The 19081-nt window shown below is 47.9% G+C and overlaps 6 protein-coding genes across 6 annotated transcripts; 4 read left to right on the forward strand and 2 right to left on the reverse strand.

Annotated features, from left to right (window-relative positions):
• Positions 1-805: 805 nt before the first annotated feature.
• Positions 806-2908, forward strand: FOMMEDRAFT_152444 (dihydroxy-acid and 6-phosphogluconate dehydratase; the record flags this gene model as incomplete). Its single annotated transcript, XM_007263289.1, has 6 exons — positions 806-864; positions 924-1239; positions 1306-1323; positions 1383-1589; positions 1648-1663; positions 1728-2908. The coding sequence occupies 6 exons, from the start codon at positions 806-808 to the stop codon at positions 2906-2908; spliced, it is 1797 nt and encodes a 598-aa protein (XP_007263351.1).
• Positions 2909-2916: 8 nt separating this feature from the next.
• On the reverse strand, positions 2917-6265 carry FOMMEDRAFT_165704 (uncharacterized protein). The gene is made up of 2 exons (XM_007263290.1): positions 4591-6265; positions 2917-4537 (listed from the first exon to the last, which is right to left on the reverse strand). Exon 1 carries the CDS (start codon positions 6048-6050, stop codon positions 4644-4646), a length of 1407 nt encoding a protein of 468 aa, XP_007263352.1. The 5' UTR covers positions 6051-6265; the 3' UTR covers positions 2917-4537; positions 4591-4643.
• Positions 6266-7781: 1516 nt separating this feature from the next.
• FOMMEDRAFT_103160 (uncharacterized protein) lies at positions 7782-12279 on the forward strand. The gene is made up of 13 exons (XM_007263291.1): positions 7782-8053; positions 8126-8384; positions 8440-8619; positions 8704-9313; positions 9368-9749; positions 9804-10653; positions 10709-10807; positions 10858-10888; positions 10941-11078; positions 11133-11157; positions 11215-11521; positions 11588-11777; positions 11834-12279. Exons 1-13 carry the CDS (start codon positions 7845-7847, stop codon positions 12061-12063), a joined length of 3510 nt encoding a protein of 1169 aa, XP_007263353.1. The 5' UTR covers positions 7782-7844; the 3' UTR covers positions 12064-12279.
• Positions 12280-12585: 306 nt separating this feature from the next.
• FOMMEDRAFT_77011 (uncharacterized protein) lies at positions 12586-13308 on the forward strand (the record flags this gene model as incomplete). The annotated part of the gene is made up of 4 exons (XM_007263292.1): positions 12586-12657; positions 12741-12856; positions 12924-13078; positions 13148-13308. Coding segments are annotated over 4 exons (504 nt in total), but the record flags the coding sequence as incomplete, so codon positions are not given.
• A 1241-nt stretch (positions 13309-14549) lies between these two features.
• FOMMEDRAFT_118202 (cytoplasmic protein) lies at positions 14550-17387 on the reverse strand. Its single transcript, XM_007263293.1, has 11 exons — positions 17180-17387; positions 17066-17116; positions 16960-17006; positions 16793-16906; positions 16458-16727; positions 16329-16406; positions 16023-16120; positions 15768-15951; positions 15593-15684; positions 15370-15494; positions 14550-15299 (listed from the first exon to the last, which is right to left on the reverse strand). The coding sequence occupies exons 1-11, from the start codon at positions 17262-17264 to the stop codon at positions 15259-15261; spliced, it is 1185 nt and encodes a 394-aa protein (XP_007263355.1). The 5' UTR covers positions 17265-17387; the 3' UTR covers positions 14550-15258.
• On the forward strand, positions 17314-18844 carry FOMMEDRAFT_165709 (uncharacterized protein; the record flags this gene model as incomplete). Its single annotated transcript, XM_007263294.1, has 5 exons — positions 17314-17385; positions 17532-17743; positions 17806-17874; positions 17950-18120; positions 18229-18844. The coding sequence occupies 5 exons, from the start codon at positions 17314-17316 to the stop codon at positions 18443-18445; spliced, it is 741 nt and encodes a 246-aa protein (XP_007263356.1). The 3' UTR covers positions 18446-18844.
• Positions 18845-19081: the final 237 nt, after the last annotated feature.

The following is a 19081-nucleotide window of genomic DNA, read 5'->3' on the forward strand; positions in this document are numbered from 1 at the left end:
TTTTCTTAGCTCAGTAATATCAAGCATTTGTTTTGAAAGATGATAGTGTACTTTTATGAGCTATTTTAATGTAAAGTATCTTGTTATATTTGGCACAGTGTATATGCTGTATATGCTGTATACGGAAGTAGTGTATCGTATATGGGTCCTGCTGACCCAGTTTACGCCCGTAATTATATGCACGTATGCGTATACGTGGGAAATTTTACGCGCGTAAGCGTATACGCTACACACGGAGCACTAATAATCATGTGGAAATAAGTTATTGATCTAATGCCTTGAAAGACATGTTTCAGCAGTTAACAGGTATGATGGATGAAAGATACTACAAGTACTACGAGGTTACATGTCGTTTTGATAGTTGGAAGGCTTTGTATGTAGAGTAGTCATTATTATTGTTTGTTGTGAGGCCAAAAGTTCAATGCAGCTTACTACGAGTTACCCCTTTTGGGGCTCCTTTTCTCGCGCATCGAACTTCGACTACTTCGTGCGACGTGGCTACACCTCCACGTCGCTACGACAGAACCTGGATGAAATGCTAACTTTACTTTTCGGTCGCCCAAATGTATATTAACAACGAGCTCTCATTCCACTAATCATTTAAGGGAATCGAATAAACTCTAAGGCATCTCAAAGCATCGATTTTCTTCGAAGTTCGTCCGGACCGCTGCCTAGCCTCTTGTCATGTGAACTACAAACGATGATACGATCTATGCGGGAAAATCCAATTGGGCCTGGCATTTCTCCATGAATCCGGCGCTGTCGCTTTGTTATCGACTAGTCGTCCATATTTTGTAATTTTGTAATGGCTAGACAATATGACGAAAGCGTAAAGACTGGACTACGGTCTAAATTGACTTCATAGTGGGCCTTCCATCTCACTGTAACATTACCCAAGCTTGTACTCTAATTTATATTTCTAGTGGCGATGACGAGTTCTCACTATTTCTGCGGAAAGCTTTTATCAAAGGAGCGGGTTACACTGACGATGCGCTTGAGCGTCCTATTATCGGCCTCATCGACACGTCTTCAGGGTTCAATCCTTGCCATGGCAATGTCCCCGCTCTTCTTCAGGCCGTGGAACGTAGTGTATTATTGGCAGGTGCACTGCCTGTGAAGTTCCCGACGATAAGCCTACATGAGAGTTTTGCGAGTCCGACGAGTATGTACTTGCGAAATTTGATGTCGGTCGATACGGAGGAGATGATCAAGGCTCAGCCGATGGACGGAGTTGTACTGGTGAATCGCCGTTCTAGTGCATTCGTTTGATCCAATTTTACTGACTGGAGAGCATTTTACGTGCAGATCGGAGGTTGCGACAAAGTACGCAATTAATATCCTCCTCCGTGTCCGTCGAGTTCCTGACGTTAATTAATTAAAAGACTGTTCCTGCGCAACTCATGGGTGCGATCTCCGCAAACATTCCGTGCATCTCGCTCGTTACGGGGCCTATGCTTACGGGTTCCTACGAAGGGAGACGTGTCGGTGCTTGTACAGACTGCAGAAGCTACTGGAAAGACTACCGTGCTGGCATTATTGACATTGAAGATATTACGAGGGTGAACGACGAACTTGTTCCTTCCGTCGGAGTGAGTAACCTTCTATCTTGATTTATGAAGTTTAATAATACTTTTGGGTGTGCGATAGACTTGTGGTGTCATGGGTAAGACACATTTTTCGCTTCGTTTCCGCGGTTTACTACATGTCTCTGACGTGGAAATGCGAAGGAACGGCGTCTACAATGGCTTGTCTCCTCGAAGCCCTCGGAATGGCACCACTTGGTTCCGCAACGGCCACTGCACCTTCTTCTGCTCGATTACGCATAGCAGCACAGGTAGGTTCACTGATTGTACGCAATTCTCTCGCATCCGAGGCACCTTTGCGTCCCCAAGACATCCTCTCGCGAGAGTCATTTGAGAATGCAATTACAGTCCTACACGCAATCGGAGGCTCGACAAACGCCATAGTTCACCTCCTTGCAATAGCGGGGCGCATTCCAGGTCTAGGACCGACAGAACTGAATGGAATTACTTTGGACGTTATAGATGAAATTGGGAAGCGGACTCCGCTGCTTGTAGATTTGAAGCCAAGCGGCGATGGGTATATGGAAGATTTCCATCGTGCGGGTGGTGTACCTGCGCTTCTTTCTGTCCTGGCGAAAGGAAACCTCCTTCATCTCGACGCACGCACGGTTGAGGCACTTACACTAGGAGCAGCGCTTGCTGGACACCCTGCTGCACAGCGCCATGGATTATTCCAGCAAAGTATCATTCGTCCACTCTCCGATCCTATATACCCATGTGCAGCGCTTGTGGTTCTACGCGGGAACCTGGCGCCAAGTGGATGTGTACTCAAGGCCTCAGCTGCATCGTCGAACCTTCTCAAACATCGTGGACCTGTACTCATCTTTCGCTCTGCAGCGGACCTCGCTGCGCGTATTGACTCGCCTGACCTGCCAGTTACTCCCGAAACGCTGCTTGTGATGCAAGGAACGGGTCCAGTAGGACATCCTGGTATGCCTGAGGCAGGACTTATACCGATTCCGAAGAAGCTTGCGGCACAAGGAGTGAAAGATATGCTACGCGTGAGTGATGCGAGAATGAGCGGAACTGCACAAGGAACGGTAGTGTTACATGTTACGCCTGAGGCGGCTGTTGGTGGTCCTCTTGCCCTTGTACATGATGGAGATATCGTTGGCATAGATGTTGAAGAAAGGAAGATATGGATGGAGGTCAGTGATGAGGAACTGGAAGAAAGGAAACGGAAGTGGGATGAGCGTAATGCAAAGATACGTAAAATGAAAAAGAGGGGATACGGTGGACTCTATGAGAGAACGGTATTACAAGCAGATTTAGGTGCCGACTTCGACTGGCTCACAGCAACTTATGAAAGAGAATCAGAAACATAGTATGTCATGAATACCGTAGTATTTTTTGTACAACGCATGCAAGTTCACATGTAACTACGAAAGCCAACTGTCGTGTGAACAAGAATGCGAAGCCGATTGTCCTCCACATATAGAGAATTTCACACTGTTAACTCCTTCGACTACACTAGTCGCTTCATCTGGAGAAATAGCAGCAGGTCGCCATTTATCGAAATTATGATAAGTCCATTCAGGGAATGAAAACGTCGCTTCTCGACCTTGCATTTGACACCACATTTCCTCTGAAGTGTACGCGAGACAGAGTAGAAACTCGGGTGAACCTTTGCTTGTCCATCTATCTGCGTATTCGATACCTAGCTCGGTACGACGTGCACGGCCGACTCTGGCAGCAACGTGTCCGTCAAACGAAGAGCTGCAGATGGCGATGCGAGAACGCGCGGGGCAATCGGCGAGTGCACCAAGTAGAGTAACGTCGATAATACCGATTTGACCTAGCGCGATAAACTTGAACGTTCGAGCACACTGTGACAAGAATCGCGGAAGGCTGTCGGCGAGTACGCGTCTGGAACAGCCGTCTAAAGCTATGGCTTCGAGGATAGGCGTAGAAAGTCTTGGGAGTAAGACCCCAATATCGTGCTCGACGAAGGAGGAAATTACCATGCAACGTAGCGCAGGTAGTGTCACTTGTGATGGGAATTCGGTTCTACTCTCGTCGTCATCAACCGAGATGTGGAAGCTAGCGGAACGGAGAGAAGGCAAATTAGAGAGAATATCCAGACAATCTCCTGCACTGAGACCTGCAAATCCAGAGTCTGTTTGCCAAAGTTCGAGGTGCTCCAGTCGTGGCCATCGGGTCGCCGGAGTGAAGTGGATGTAGGTATTGAATGTTGCAAAGCATTTCAGGTTAGATGGGAGACTGACGATAGGGAAGGTGCAAAGTTCTCCTTCTGGTGGATCCACAATGAAAAGTTCGAGTAACGGAAGGTTATCGGCGAATAGTACTTTGTTTAGGATTTGAGGGAAACCACGAAGTAGAGATCGAAGGCGAGGGGCGTGCTTGTAGAGAAGGGAAAGTATCTCGTTAATTATCCTAAACTCTTCGTCATTCGTAGCAATCGACCAAGGTAGAACGTCGAACGGAAGCCGAAGGTCGACATCTAATGCGCAGTTTTGTGATCTGTCCAGCCATAGCTTAAAAAGCTCCACAGTTCCGTGCGACACATTATCATGTGATGATGCCAGTGATATTTTGGACCACAACAGTGGGTAGGAGATAGCAACTTGACGCCATGATCGGCAAACGTGTGAGACTGATGTTGGAGATTCGTGCAAGCAAAAGCTAGGTGTACGAGGTAGAGCATAGACGAATATGTTTGCCCATAGTTCGTCAGGGATAGGAGGCAACGCGCTATTCGAACGCGGGCCAGGTGTCGGAACGACCATCTAAGTCATCCCTTTCGCGGATACGCAAGGAAAGAGGCGGCACCAGTGTTGTAACGGCTAAATACGAACAGAGAGGGTACCTCTCTAGCAATGTTTCAGCTGACTTTGCAGGCAAACTGAAGTAGCCGAGGCAGGTACAGCAGTCCATATCACTCGATATTCCGTCGGATTTCGATGTGGAGAACAAGAGTGGAAGTCAAGCAGTAGCTAAAAGATAACCTTATTAAAGACGTCGGGAACAGGAGAAAAAAAGCTCTTACCCATTTCACTCCTCAGCGACATCGATTAGTACGCTCCATCATGCTGCGTATTATCATTTCCCACCCTCCTTTGCAGTAGTCGCTCCTTCAGTGGCTGGTTCATTAGACAATTCTTCAAATAGCACCATCATCTCAGCTTCCGCATGAGCCAGCGCAGCAGCGGAAGCATCTACGATGGCTTTCTCAACAGCTGCAGTATAATCCTTGTTGAGCGACATCGTGGCGAGAAGATGAGACGGGTCATCTGCCGCGTTTGAAGAAGTCGGGATATTGTGCAAAGTAGTTGATGCCGAAGACGATGCCGTCACCTCTCCACCAGACAGAACTTTGCGCGCATTTTCGGAGGCAGCTTCAACTGCACGTGCAATCACATCTCCCAGAGGCAATACGCCTTCAGTTTGGTCCGCTGTGGACGTTCGAGATAGGAGACGGCATTCGACCTGTTTCCTTAGCAAGCCATGCAATGGCGCTAAAGAGTTCATCGCTTTCGTGACTATAGTAGACGGGAATTCTCCCTCTTCAAGTCCATCCTCATCAACCGGAGCACCTATCTCTGCGTTCCAGGCACGTACACGACACCAATCCCGTTCCTTCGCGCCCAAAGCACCGCTATCGATATCCGTTATGTCCAACTCTGCGACACTTGTATTAAGACAAGGGCTTGGTTCGTGCTGATGATTTCGTAAGGTCGCAGAGCGGATAAAATTTGTTTTACAGCCTGAACAACGCAGTACACGTATATTGTGTTTTGCTGCATGCCATTTGAAGACGTCGGCATCTGCATAAGTTGCAGGACACCGAGAGCATGTAAGAGGACGCTGGTCTGCATGAACGTTACGGTGCACTCGAAGATTTGAAAGCGACACGAATACTTTGCGGCAATCAGGGAAAACGCAGGGGTAAGCGGTAGTATCGAGGCTAGATTTAATCATATCGTTATTTGTGATCGGCGAATCATTAAGAACACCAAGAGTCTGGATAAGTCCACACACGTCCCGCGCTATGTTGGACTTTTTGTCAGACAAGCTCGAGGTGAATGAGAACAGAAAGATCCGATAAAGAGATGCATTAAGAGAGGATAACTCCAAAACAGCACTGTTTGATGCGGTACATGCCTTAGTAACGGCATCTACTGCCTCAGATAGTTGAGTTAGTAGAATTGGATCCTCCGTCATCGTTCGCTTTGCGGGAGGTTCTGTTTGTTCCTCTGTTCCGTCGCGCTTCCGTTTTAGCGTCTGACTAGGTAGACTGGGCAGCGGAGAAAATAACACCTCGGATTTAGCGAGCTTGACTAGGGCATGACTCAGTGGACCTGCAAACTGTAGTGCTATGCGTCCTTCCTCTACAATCTTGTTGAGCATTTCTAGCAAGTTCGTACCCGGATGGCCAGGAACCTCGGTGGTTGAAAAGGTCTCGTGAACTACGGGATCAGAAGCAGCAAACGAAAGGACAGTTTTCATCGTCGCAAGTGCCGCTTCTTCCTTAGGAAACCTCTTGGCTGTGCTTGCTGCGGTTGGCGCAGCGTCGGCGCGTGCGCGACGGATGTCCTCCAGAAGTTGCTCATTGAGCTTGCGAGCTATGACTTCCTCGTCCTCGCTCTCTTCGTCGTCATCGTCTTCATCGTCGTCATCGCTATCTTCGCTAGTCTCTATATCCTCCTTTTCAGCGTCGTCTTGGACAGGGGTTGCTTGTAGTTGCTGCTGGTCTGTAGAGAACTGAGCGATTGACATGGTTCAAAGCAACTTCGAATTAACTAGTGTACCCGAGGAATCCCATTTGGGCATGTGGGAAACGTAGATAACCACATGCCGATTTTCCAAGGCCTGTTGGCCTTGGTTAACCACATGTGGGTAATGTGGGTATCTGTTTTTAGTATGCGACGATCATGTATTAGTTCAGCAATGTACTTTAAGGGTAATATAGCGCATATGTGCACTATTTACAGGTCGAAGCGTGAATAAAACAAAATAACAGAATATATAAGTCAAAAAATCTATGTTTGTTGGTCAAGTAAGAGCCAAATGCTTGTCTAAGGTACATTTATACCAAGAGCATTTTTTAGATTCCGAAGCTTTTCTTCAAGTTCAGCAAAGCTCAGAATTTCGACAGACATGCTTGTATGCGGTATTCAAACCAAAACTACTCGGCGAATTTTTTTTCTCCATTGCAAGGGTCGTTTACAGGGACAAATTACTATATTCATGTATTATCTAATATACAGTTACCAACATTACCCACACGGCCTTTTCGCACAAGGCCGTTGGTTATGTGGTTATCCACGTGGTTAACCACATGTGGATAACCACATGTGGGTATCACCTGAGTTACCTCGGGTACACTAGAATTAACGGAGTCAATAAAGGAAGAAATACAAAAATCGTGGGAATATTTGATCGGCGCTCGGCTAGATAGAGTGATCGACGCTGCCTTAATTGCTTCATATTCATAAATCCTGTTGGAGAACTGCGTAGGTATGTATGAGAAACTCGGAAAACTACGAAGAAAGATGAAAGGTTCTCCTCTATACTAAATAGTATCGGATTTTTGAAATCCCCAAACACTAATAGGTCCTATCAGATTTGCTATGGTAAATTGCATCATCCAGTGCATTTTATAAGTCGGATCTTTCAATCGTTGCCCGTTGTAACGAGGCTTCCAGTTAACGAATCACGCGAGCATTGCCCGTTGCCCTGAAAAACACGAGAGCGGCCATGTGTGCGATGCTATGGATAATAAGTCTTGGCTCGCTTCATTAAGTCCTCCGTGATGCTCACTGCCGACTGTGGCCGAGTGCGAAATGATTGTAACATATGGGTATTTCGAAGCTGGCACATCGTAGATGCATAGGAGCTAGCAGATTTCCGTGTCGAAGACTTCAATATTACCCAATAAACCACTTCTTCATCTCTCTTAGCTGTGACGATTCATGTTATTTAGTGCGTTCATTCTGCTGCTAGGAGACTAGAGCTGTCAAAGTTAAAAGAGAGTTCGACACTGAGTGTGGGCGCTCTGGTCAGGCAAAACGAAGTAAGACCTTTGCGCTCGTGATGATTTTGATAGTCGACAAGGTGAATAGCGTCATCGCACAGGACTAAGCCAAACTGCGGAGGATTGCCAAATATGGTGGTTAATTTCCTCGGATAGAAGTGCATTGATGGGCGGCGTCATAATTAAATAACCGCTAGTCGTTGTCCCGTCGAGCTAGAGCAATCACGTCCGCCGCCAGTCCTCAGCTTTTCTCCTCGACGCCCACAATGCCCAGAGAAAAGCAGGTCTTCAAGATAAAGAAGGCCCTCAAGGGTGCCGCTCGCCTTCCAAAGCGCGTCCGCATCTCGGGTGGTCAGGGAGGTGGCAGGAACAACATGAATCCCATGCCTGGCGAGCTGCCCATCGTCCTTCTGCGTGTACAGGTTATTCGCTGCAACAATCTGCTCGCGAAGGACAAGAATGGGACCAGCGACCCGTATGTTTGCCTTTCAGGGCCACTGACGTGTTGAGAAGATTGCCTTGCTGACGGGTCATTGTTGCGCGTCAGGTTCGTTGTCGTCTCACTCGCGCGGAACAAGAATTCTACGCCAGTGATCAAGAAGACACTCAACCCGGTTTATGTGGCGAAAGATGCGACATTCGACTTCCCAATCTATCTGTCCCTCGTTGGCAGGCTTGGCGTGCTTGAACTGATTGTTTGGGATAAAGACATGCTCAAGAAGGATTATCTCGGGGAGGCTTCTCTTCTGCTCGAAGATTGGTTCAAAGAAGGATCTCCGAAGGATTTTGATGATCCAACCACTGAAGTGAGCGATTGATTCTTCTCTGAGTTTGGGAGGATTTTTTACTGAATCGCCACAGCCCATCACAGTCAACATCACGTCCACGCGAGCGCGCACAAGTGCCTCCGGTTCAATTCAAGTGAAGCTCGGCTTCGCACGGCCGGAGAACGTAAATCACACATTGAGCTTCGACGAAGTCTATGAAGAGCTCTTACGTCGTACGCGAAATGCACGCATGAGCTTGGTCTCTGCTCCGCCGGTACGTTTCCAGGATTGAAATAAACTATTTGACACGCAGTGAATGTCTAAGAATAAATGCTAATTCATTTCTTTTGAATTATAGACGGAAGGTATTGGAACTGTCCGCACTACCGACGCGATCCCTGCGTACGAAGATGACGGTCTCAGCTCGGATGAAGACGAAGAGGAAGACGAAGAGGATGAGCGTGACGACGAGACAGCAATACCGATTGAAGTCCAACTGTCTCCTCCTTCCACACCTTCTCTCCCTCCACAACCGTCTGAAAACGAGTCTGAGACACCTAAAGGAGCAACGGCCCCCGTTCCTGGTGTGAATATTGTCGCGCCCTCCCCGATTACGCCAACGACTACTCCAGCGTTGCCGGTCTCAGGTTCTAAGACCTCTCTGGGTGCTAAGATACCACGTGTTTTCAAGAACAAGAAACGCCCAAGTCTCCAGTCTGCCACTTCAACAGATTCTAGTGCTAGTAATCTTACTTCGTCAGGTGCGCCTTCCCCATCCCCCACGTCTCTATCTCGGCCGTCTACGCCCGGTACACCGTCTGCAATTCCCAGTTCGGCAAAGCGATCCAAATTCAAGCGTAAATGGCGTACTCGGAGTGGAGATTACAATTTCAACGCCTCAAATGATATCCTCGGTATTGTCATGCTTGAAATTAAGAGCGCAGAAGATCTCCCAAAGTTGAAGAATAGTGAGTTGGATGCCACTTATGAATACTTATTCATTTGTTGACGCGTTTCTACAGTGACTCGGACAGGCTGGGACATGGATCCGTTTGTTGTCATTTCCTTTGGCAAGAAGGTCTTCCGTACACGTGTTATCCGGCATTCTCTAAATCCTCAATGGGACGAGAAGCTCGTGTTCCCGGTTCGGCGATACGAAGCAAATTTCAAAGTTCGACTCTCAGTTCTTGATTGGGATAAGCTTTCTTCGAATGATCATGTTGGAGATGCGAATTTCGATGTCAATGAGTTAATCAAGAATGCGCCAAAGAAAGACGAAAATACGAGCTTGTATCCTGATAATGCGGGGCAGTCAGACAACGAGATGCAGGACTTCAGACTCAGCTTGACGACTGAGAAGGAAATGCCTTGGGAGGCGAAGCACAATCCTGTGCTAACGGTTCGGTAAGCGTTTATGTTCCAAGCATGATGGCTCTGCGACTTGACTTTCATTTCTAGAGCGAAGTATCAACCGTACGATTTGTTGCGTCAGCAATTCTGGCGACAATATCTTAAGCAGTATGACACGGATGACAGTGGCATTATTTCGAGACTCGAGCTTACTTCTATGCTGGATTCACTGGGCTCGACGCTGTCAAGGGAAACGATTGACGCGTTCTTCGTTAGATATGGGAAGAAGCCTGACGAAGATGAGCTCACGTTTAACGAGGTAATTCGGTGCCTGGAGGAGGAGCTTTGTCGACCACCAGCTGAGAAGAAGCGCCTTAGCACCGAGGATGCTGGCGGACCGGATACTAGTGTGCCGTCTACCCCTTCGCTCTTGAATAGTGGAAACGGGGTGACTCCTCCTGGCCCAGGTCTTGGTCTTGAGAACATCGACTTCTCTGGAGCACCAACTCATCCTACTGCTGTCCGAGAGGATTCCATTCCTGTATACCCGACGGAGCCAAATCAACAGCCTCTCACTAAAGCTACGCAGCCGATCATTGACTCTGCATCTACGCGGGTTCCTGTCGGATTCCAGCCTGCGGTCGTTGCTGCTGCTGATCGACATACACCATCATCGTCTTCCTCAGATGCGGATAACGATGAATCTTCGGGAAATAATTCGGATGAGAGCTTTGAGCGCGTTATCAACGTCAAGAATTGTCCGCTGTGCCATAAACCGAGGATCAACTCGAGAGCGGAGGTTGATATTGTCACTCATTTGGCTATTTGTGCGAGTCAGGATTGGGCAAGGGTGGATCGTATTGTTGTCAATAACTTTGTGACTGCTAGTCAGGCGCAGAGGAAGTGGTACACCAAGGTGATCTCCAAGGTTTCTTCTGGAAACTACAAACTGGGCGCGGTATGTTGCTGTCTAATGTTTTGATGGAATTTCCCTTAACCAATTCCGTCTGCAGAACTCTGCCAATATCATCGTGCAAAATAGGATCACTGGTCAACTCGAAGAAGAGAAAATGCAAGTGTACGTTAGGCTAGGTATTCGACTATTATATAAGGTGGGCCTCCTTAACCTCGTACCATATCACAAATAATAACTCCTCTTTAGGGAGCAAAGAGCCGAATGGAAGGTGCAAGGGGTGAGTTAATTCTCTCATAAAGAATTTCGCTTTACTCACTCGGATGCCCTAGCTCGCCGACTTCTCAAATCACTATCTATCAAACAAGGCATAAAATACGACTCACCCGAGTCCGCTAATGATATACCCGCATTCATTCAATTCCACAAGCTTAAAGTAGATGAAATTCTGGATCCGCTCGATTCTTTTAGTACGTTTCTCCTTTTCCTTTTCTTATCATTGCGTAAATTTACTCGGGACACAGAAACGTTCAACGCGTTCTTCTATCGGTGGGTTTCTCTACGTGACATGGTTTGACAGGATTTCTCATCGACCTCTTTGCTTAGAAAATTAAAACCAGACGCAAGGCCTGTGGAGGCTCCCGAAGATCCGACGCGCCTTGTCAGTGCCGCCGATTGTCGTATGATGGCATTTGAGACTGTCAGCGAAGCGACTCGGCTGTGGATTAAAGGCCGTGAGTTCAGTGTTGCCCGCCTGCTGGGTGAAACGTACCGTGATCAAGCGGACAAGTACAACGGTGGCGCACTTGCTATCTTCCGACTTGCACCCCAGGATTACCACCGGTTCCACTCTCCCGTGGATGGTAAGATTGGGCCTATGACCTACATTGCTGGGGAATATTATACTGTTAACGTGAGTAACGAATTGTGTTATTTCACAGTGCAATGATGAGGATCGCTGATCCTTTGGATATCACAGCCTCAGGCTATTCGAACGGCACTTGATGTATATGGAGAGAATGCGCGGAAGATTGTGCCTATTGACAGTCCTGTATTTGGTCGAGTCATGGCTGTCTGCGTGGGTGCAATGATGGTCGGAAGTATCCTTACTACTGTCCAAGAGGGTGAGGAGGTAAAGCGCGGTCAGGAGTTTGGATACTTTGCATTTGGTGAGCCTAGTTTCATTTAGAGATCGATATCAGCTTCTGACATTATTATACCGTAGGTGGTTCTACTATTGTGTGCCTTTTCGAAAAGGGTGCCGTTGAGTGGGATGAAGACCTCTTGATCAATGGAAGAGCATCCCTTGAGACACTTGTCCGAGTAGGTATGGGCATTGGTCGCGTACGCAAACCTACTGCTTCGAACGGCAACGGCAGCAGGTCTGGATCCAGGTCGCCTGCTGTCCAAGCGAAACCGGTCACATCGTCACCATTGACTCAGACTCCAGTCTAATGTAGTCGTCTGTAGGCTCTCAAGTTACCCACCCTCACTCTTGAACTTTTCTTTCGCTACCTTGTTCCCATAATAATTATTCCCTTACTTTACCTTCTCGTCGTGCGTTCTATTCATCGATTTGAGTTCCAACGCTGCATATTATTCTATTCCAATCGTTCTTGCAATGACCCGCTATTTATTCTACTTGAAATTGAAGGAAGTTTCTGCCGATAGTCGTACCCTTTACTCTATTCTTGGACTTTGTAAGCTCTGTTAGTGTAGTGTATGTTGATCGGGAAATGTGTACAGGATTCAAGAAATACATTTGAATAAATAAGTTTCGATTGACATGATTTGCTCGCTTGGAATTTGAATTTGACTGATCTGTTAGATTGATTTCATACATCACAACCGACGTCAGCGCTGGATGGTTGCTACTTTTGGCAAGCGAGGCACAGCTGTAAGTGTAAACTTGAGACTTTGCATCGCCCAGTGTAGCCGCCTGCTTCGCCTCTTGTCTTGAACGACGACGACGACGATATGACTGCTGCTACTGCTGCGAGCTCTAACGATAAAGAACTGGGGACCTTGGTCGTCGTTGTGTTGAAAGCGGTATGTCTTTCGTCTGAATCTGATAAAAGATATAGATATAAGATATTGAACTGACACTCTTCTGGGTTTTGCTGTTTTTGCAGCGCAATCTTCCTGATAAACATACGTTTACGAAGCAAGACCCGTATGCTGTTGTTGAATTGGGTCCATGTAAGGTGCAGACGCAGATTGATAAGAGAGGAGGACAACATCCTGTTTGGTGCGTTCTTGTAATCTCAGACTGCTAACGGAATGAATGTCTAATGCGTGGTATACTCGTGCTGTAGGGATCAAGACCTCCATGTCAAGGTCTTAGAAGCAGACACGAAGAAGAATAGAATTATGAAAGTATCATGTTATGCGAAGGAGCCTAAAGGGGATGACTTGATTGGTTCTGGAGAAGTGGATATCACAGAGACACTATCGACTGGGGAGTTCGATGGTACGTATACTTCTTCCCAGACATGAGTCAAATGTACCACTTACACTGGCTGGATATTCCTTTGTTTAGATTGGATAAAGTTTGAGACGAACGGGGCATATCGCGGAGAGATATATCTCGAAATGACGTTCTTCGCTGCTGGTCCGCCACCTTCTCTTGCTCGACGACCTTCGAAATTGGAACCTAGTGAGAGGTTATGGCGGCCAGCGCAGACATCGCCGAAGGGGTCTGCGCAGCCGTCTCCGTATAACTCACCTCCAGGGCATTATGCAGATCTTAGGCCGGAGTACTCGACGTCACCGAGGCCGGTACACCTTGCGCCACAGAGACATTCACGTTCGCAGTCGCCGAGTTCGCGCAATGAGCCTCCGCTACCGTCGATTCCGGATGAAGTACCTGCGTTGCTGGTACCTGCTGCAAATAGGGCTTCTGCTAGTGGAACTGCTGCGAGGCCTGGAGGTGGTGCGGCGCATGGAAAGGCGGCGAGTACAGATACGTCGCCGAAACCGGAGTCTGCTGGCATACCTGCTGCGCTGAGAGCAGGAGGACCTAGTGGGCTGCCTAGGCCGACTGCACAGACTCAGCAGCAGCAACCGCAGAGACAACGTGTTTCGTCTTTGCCATCTTCGTCTGCGCCTGCGTATCAATCTCCTCTACCAGCTGGAAACGTGCAGGGTCCTTATTACGGCCCGCAACCGATGCCGAATGGTTATGGATCTGCGGCTGTAGGGCCTGTACCAGCTCAGCAGGCGTACCACCCTCCTCAGAACGAGTACGCACTTCATCCGGCTGCAACCCCGCCTGCCCAGCCGGGATATTCCGCTCAACATCAGCAGCAGCATTCGTACCATGCTCCTGCTCATCAGACCTCTTTGCCTGCAACAAATCAGCCCGTTTACCAAGCTCCTCATCCACCAGTATCCCCTGCGAATCATACTGCCTATCCACCACAAAATAACTACGCTCCCTACTCATCCGGATCACCTTATCCTTCTACCTCACCCTTCCCTTCCAACCCCTCATACGACACTCCGCCTATCCGATTCGCAGCGTCAAGTCCTTCACCTCCCACTGCGCAACCCCCGCAAGCACAACAACCAATGCAATTCGCGTTTCCTGAGCCCAACATCTCAGCACCCGGACCTGGACCTGGACCTGGATTATCTTCTTATCCACCACAAGGGACGAATGGGAATTCGAATTTCTTTGCGTTGTACCCTGGTGAGACGGAGGAAGAGAGACAGAGGAGGTTGTCGACGAGGTATAGCTCGCCGATGCCTTTGCCTCCTGGTGTGTCGCCGCCTCCGCCGCCGAAGTCGTCTAGTGGGCACCCCGCCAATGCGAATGCGAATGCGAGTGGACATACGAGAGTGAACTCGAACCCGCCTGTACCACCACATTCGACTACCCCAACGCCAACGCCAATTCCAGCTTCAGTTCCAGCACCTGTCAGCGTACCACATACACAATCGCAATCGCAATCGCAATCGCAAACACAAACACAAACACAAACACAACACCGTCCACCCTCCCGAGTCCCAGACTCATACCTCGAACGCGAACGCGCAGCACTTGCAAGGGCTCAACAGGAAGAAGCAGATGCAGAGCTTGCAAGGCGACTTGCAGCGGAGTGTGAGCTCGAAGACTCCAATAATAATAATAATAATGCTTCAAGTTCATCAAATTCTGGCGCACCTCCACCTCCTCCGCCCCCTTCGTTTAAGCCGCCTCCGACGAAGAGTGTTGTGGAGAGTGATGAGGAATATGCGAGGCGGCTTGCGAGGGAGTTGAACGAAGATGTGTTGGAGGAGGCGAGGAGAGAGGGTGGTGGTGGTGAGGGTGGTGGAAGACGGGTAAGTGGGGTTGGAGGTGGACATGGGATGCCGGGAGGCTGGTAAACTATCTTTCTTTTGCTTGAATCTGACTTATCTCTTGATTAAATTTCACGATAAATTATACCCGAGAATGAATTTGCTAGCTTACACACAAACGTCGTATATACTCGAGGAGGAGCAAAGTATGATATAGATCTTGAATAAATCTACATCTTGTCTGCACCACCCTTTATAACTGCCTGGAACTCGACACAGAATACAGTTTGTACAGGCTTCTTTGTATCTTCATCTACACCCTCACAAAAAAAACACTATCTACAACCGCTCCCCGTCAATCCACTCCTCTTACATACCAGCTTTCCAGTATGCAATGTCTCCGTCAATCACTGGAGACTATTTGTTAGTTCACGGCTCTCTAGGCAACTAAACAGAGAATGAGAACAAGAGAAAACTGACTTTCATAAGGTTTTCCCTGCTGCCTAAGCTTCCCAGCAGCCTTAACAGACGCTTCGCTCCCGTATTCGCGGAGGTCTTCGTAGCTCATGATCTCACCGCAGACGAATTTGTTCTCAAAGTCCGTGCTGAGATGTGAATAACAAACGCGTACGTAAGTCAGAATCATGACATGATATGAGTGTTGTAGGAGAATGGGTAATGGGAAGGAGGGGGGTGTACGCACTGAATGACACCAGCCGCCTGAGGAGCTTTGATCCCTCTTCGGATTGTCCATGCGCGAACTTCGTCTGGTCCGCAGGTGAAGTACCGAATCAACTACGTGAAAAGAACGAGAACATTATTTAGCACACACAGCATTAACAGTAACAGTAATCGTAGATAAGGGGAAAGTAACGTACGTCGAGACTAGAATACCCAGCTTGCGTGATCTTCCCCAATGAACTCGTCGCACCGATTTTCTTCTGCTCTTCTTCCTTCTCTTCAGGAGACATGAGTGCGAGACGTTCTTCTAGTGCCACGGAGAAGGGAATGAGAGGGTCGCCTGGGTTGTGTTCGTCAATCCAGGCTTTGATTTTTGGCAACCTGTACGAAAAGTCAGCTGTCGGGGACTATGGTGTATTTTGGGAATTTGAAAAGGTGAAAGTGGAACGCACCATTTGTTCTTTTTCCGAATGTAGTCACGTTCGCTGAGGTTGACGAGGTAAGTGACAGGCTTCGCTGTCAGGAGCATAAGGCCGTTAATGACATCGATCTTGAGAAATTGTCTCGTTAGTTATTAAGTTTCCATTTGGCAAAGTCGTGTGAAGAAAAGAGGAAAAGGTCAGATCGTCTATTATTTCAAAGGAATTTGGGGCGTTACTCCCTCCTCAAAGAGCTGGGTTAAATCGAGCTTTACGCTCTTTCTCATCAAGAAAGCAAGGGATACAAATTGAAATGTCACAGAGGATACTATAACATACCTCTTTGTTGGTCCAGTCGCCTTTACGGACGTCCTTGCCATCCTCTTGTACGCATTTCAGGACTTTCTCGACCGTCGTCTACAATCAATGGTCAGCCAGACTTACATCAACAAACAAGAAGGATCTTACAATTTCCTCCTTCTTAGCCCTATCAGCCAAACTTGTACTATTCAGTGCTCGTGCACCCCTCTTCAACCCGTCCAAGGCTTTTTCGACCCACTCAATGTCCTTCAATCGGAGCTCGGTCTGGATGATTTCCATATCTCGTATAGGGTCGACGTCACCCTCGACGTGTGTTACTTCTGCATCGTCGAATGCACGTACGACTTGAAAGATCCCGTCGACGGAACGGACGTGTGAGAGGAAAGCGTTGCCCAGACCAGCGCCTGTTGATGCACCCTGTTGCGTATCATTTTAGTCTCTAGAGCAGTATGAGTAGTATGAGTGAAAGACCAGCGACATACAGCGGTCAGACCGGCAATATCAATACATGTCAAGAATGCGGGCACTTTTGAAGCGGGCTTGTAAAGCTCGCAGAGCCAGTCGAAACGCGGGTCAGGAACAGGTATCCGAGCTTCCTGATTGCAAGATTAATTGTCTCGTATAGATGGCACTAGAGATGGTAACTCACCTCGGGATTGATAGTAGCATAAGGGAAGTTTGCAGCTTTCCCCAAGTCTACACAAAATCACAAGCGTAAGCGCCCTGAAAATTGCTGAAAATTTCGGAGCCTGTACCGGTATTTGACAGCGCGTTGAAGAAAGACGATTTTCCGACGTTTGGTAAGCCTATATAAGTTCAACTGGCATCAGATGAGAATGGGGTAAGGCAGAGAGAACGGAAAGACATACCTACGATACCGATCTTCAAGTTATTGCTTGGTCGGCCGAGCAGAACCCTTTTCTCCTTCTCCGCACCAGCCTTTTTTGGAGCCATCCTTTTCTTTACGTGCGCAACAGATGAGACAGAAAACAGACGAGTAGAAATGGAAAAGAGTGAAGATGATGCTGATAGATGTGGCGAAGGTACTACGAGGAGACGGGAGCAACTGGAGAAAGTGCTGCTGATGATCATTTGTGTTAAAATAAAAGATGAATTAGATTAAATCGTGAGAACTATTCGCTTTCTATAGTGCGGTATTTTATAACCCTAGACTACTTAAATGGATATGAGACGTCACCTAAGCCCTAACATTCCTATTAGTGTCAACCTCGTCATTTCCTCACTCCAGCAACTCTCTCACTTCACCCTTCAACGTCTCCATCGTCAACTACTCGGCGACGACGCGCTCGTCGGCCTTCTCTGCCGTCCAGCCAATTCATCCTAGCAGTCAAGATGAAGTACACCATTTCGTTCATCCTGCTTTGCCTGTCTGCTGTCTTGGTACGCGCACAAACACAGACTCTCGTCGACGCGTGAGTATCTCCATTCAGTATAGTCCCGCCGCTCCGGACTTATGCGCCCCTCCCTCCGTCAGGGCGGGACAAACCATCGTTGAAGTCATTACGCTTGATCCAGTCCAAGGTTTACCAACAACACAAACACTGTACGTCTCGTTTGAACAATTATTATTATTATTATTATATTTTGGATGAATCGGATACTGAGATGCGCGAGACAGGCAAACTCTGCAAGGCGGTGCTGCGCAGCAGACAACAACGACTACTCAACCACTTAACCAAGGGCCTGTAGGTCAGCCTGCGGCTACTACAGCGTTAGTAACGACATATGTGTATACGACTACGGATGCGTTGGGGGACCCAACTGTCATCCTTGATACTTTCACGCCTACGTGAGTCTTGTTTCTTCTCCGCTATTTTCGGATACGCCGACATCCGACACGTCCGACTTACCCTCTTTCATTTTACACCGCTCTTTATCGATGAATGAAAAACGATAGCTCTGTCACGGGAACAGTGACTCCCTCGCAAACTTTCACTGGGACGATCCTCAACTATAGCAGCTGGTTAAATATCGTTGGGACGAACACCGTTGCAGCAGATACCGCCTCCAGCGCCACGCGTCTCCTACCATTATTGCGAAATTCATACGCCTGTGCTGCGGGCGCCGCACTGCTCTCGGGAACATTAGGCGGCGCATGGCTCGTGTTTGCGTAGTTTGTAGATCTAACAAATTATTTTAATTTCGCATATGTGTCATTTGCTTTTTCTCTTGCGCTTTTCCTTGTTGTGTATTGGCTCCCTCGATTCGGTTTATAATCATCGGATGGAGGGGTGGAGACGGACGGACTAGTCGATTTGTTCACTCGCAAATTTTTATTAGAACGGAGTGTAATGTGTTTGCTGCTTTCCTATGGACATACACACGAATTGACGAACGTTACTCATGACTCTTATTCATTTTTAATCACTCATCGATCGCGTCTACATGTCAACTCCTCGCTTGCCTTTATCCTTTTGAGCATGTACATACAATTTGCGCCGACTCCCTCCTCTGGCGGGAAGGATGTGGGGTGACATGGCGAGGCACAGACGATTCTCCAAAATTAAGTTTCGGTTCGTGTTTTTATTATTAAGTATTGAGAGATATAAATAGGATTGACTCCTAAAAATAGCTTGATATTGCTGGTCGGGTGATGGAGGTAGCTCCAATAGGAAATATGCGCAGTCCATCGGCTGCCTTAACGTCCAATATCATCCCACAATAGGCAGAAGTGCTGTTCTTGTGATTTGTTGCGTCTTGTCAGGCAGGATAAGTCTCTGCACGCTATAAAGCCGCAAAGCTAGATAAGG

The sequence above is a fragment of the Fomitiporia mediterranea genome (genome assembly GCF_000271605.1).
Source record: "Fomitiporia mediterranea MF3/22 unplaced genomic scaffold FOMMEscaffold_2, whole genome shotgun sequence".
NCBI classification, from domain to species: domain Eukaryota; kingdom Fungi; phylum Basidiomycota; class Agaricomycetes; order Hymenochaetales; family Hymenochaetaceae; genus Fomitiporia; species Fomitiporia mediterranea.